The sequence below is a fragment of the Odontomachus brunneus genome, unplaced genomic scaffold (assembly GCF_010583005.1).
Source record: "Odontomachus brunneus isolate Ranch 3 - 2012 unplaced genomic scaffold, Obru_v1 Obru_scaffold_053, whole genome shotgun sequence".
Classification (NCBI taxonomy): Eukaryota; Metazoa; Arthropoda; class Insecta; order Hymenoptera; family Formicidae; genus Odontomachus; species Odontomachus brunneus.
In genome coordinates this window covers 500,879-502,462 of record NW_022639503.1, presented here as the reverse complement: position 1 = coordinate 502,462, position 1,584 = coordinate 500,879, and the positions used below count along the sequence as shown (strand labels likewise).

The 1,584-nt window shown below is 36.4% G+C and overlaps 1 protein-coding gene across 1 annotated transcript in view; it reads left to right on the top strand.

Moving 5' to 3' along the window:
* The window catches only part of LOC116845535 (fatty acyl-CoA reductase 1-like), a 2,209-nt gene extending 763 nt beyond the window's left edge, over positions 1 to 1,446 (top strand). Inside the window, exons 3-6 of the mRNA XM_032818294.1 lie at positions 15 to 311; positions 389 to 534; positions 655 to 957; positions 1,158 to 1,446. Of these exons, the coding sequence (XP_032674185.1) occupies positions 15 to 311; positions 389 to 534; positions 655 to 957; positions 1,158 to 1,446 (1,035 nt within the window). The remainder of the gene's footprint in view (positions 1 to 14; positions 312 to 388; positions 535 to 654; positions 958 to 1,157) is intronic.
* The last annotated feature ends 138 nt before the right edge of the window (positions 1,447 to 1,584 follow it).

The window sequence follows — 1,584 nt, the reverse complement described above, 5'->3', positions numbered from 1 at the left end:
CATACATTAAATAGAAAACAATCGTAATCCTTGCTCCGCAATTTATTTCCAGTCTCTGTTTTAAGGTTTACGATAGATTAAAAAAAGAGCAGCCTGACTTTATTACTAAAGTAATAATGATAGAAGCCGACTTCAGCGAAGCAAATCTAGGCTTGTCGTCGGAAAACCGAAAACATCTCTTAGACACAAACATAATCTTCCATTTAGCGGCGTCCGTGCGATTTAATGATACGATTCGAAATGCGGTGCATGTTAATGTGAGAGGAAACAAAGAAATTCTCCTCTTCGCGAGAGAGATGCCGAATTTAGAGGTGCTGTTTCAGTCATATCTCATTCTCATAGACGCATAATTAAACTCACATTGATCTTTTGATTGTTTTTTATTTAGGCATTTGTTTATACATCAACCGCATTTTCTCAGTGCGTGAACAATTTTATCGATGAGAAATATTATTCTCCGCCTTTAGAGACGGATAAGATACTGACGTTACTCAACGTTTTGGACGATGAGATGTTGAGCAAAATAACGCCAACGTAAGTGCTCTTTCGAAAAGTTCAAACGGCGCATTCTTCGACCATAGTTTACTCGATATCAAACGTGCGCGATAAGAATTCTCATAAAATATTTATTCTTTTTGCATCGGACGAGTACAGACTAGTAGGCGAATGGCCGAATACTTACGTGTACACCAAGGCGATTGCCGAGGATACAGTGCGACAATACAGCGCCGGGTTATCAGCTTGCATCATACGTCCTTCGATTGTAACATCAACGGCGAAAGAACCGATACCTGGATGGATCAACAACATATATGGTGCAGTAGGCGTAATTGTGGGCAGTGGCATGGGTTTGCTACGTACTTTACATTGCGTGCCTGAAAATACAGCGGATATTATGCCCGCTGATTACGTGATAGCGAACATTATCGTTGCAGGTTGGGACACCGCCAAAAGAAAGTAAGTTGACATTTGGAAAAATGGACCTTTGTCATATATCTTATATTTTTTTCGTTTTTAATATCTTATACTTTTTTTGGTTTAATATCTTACATTTTTTTTCGTTTTTAATATCTTATATCCTTTTTCGTTTGTAATATCTGATATTTTTTTTATTTTTAATATCTTATACTTTTTTTTTAACATGCTTTTCTTATTAGGGATACTTTACTCAGCATTGACAACAAAAACTCGAACGTTCCGGAAACCGAGAGAATTCCGATTTACAACTGCGTGTCGTCAACTCAAAATCCTATTACTTGGGAAAGGTTCATGAAATTAAATGAGAAATACGGCAAGCGTGTGCCGAGTACGATGGTCATCTGGTATTACATGTTCACGCTAAATAGATACCGATTTATGCATGAGATATATATGATATTTTTGCATATAATACCTGGTGCTATACTTGACGTTCTGGCTTTCCTCATGGGCCGAAAACCTATGTAAGAAAATTATTAAATTCCTTCGAAATTAAAAAATATATGGTGCGTTATTAATAATATAAGAGCTAAAATAGAGGAAGGTTTTGACAAATAGCGCCAGTTTCGAGACCTATAAAATTTTAAAACCTATAAAAAGATAAAG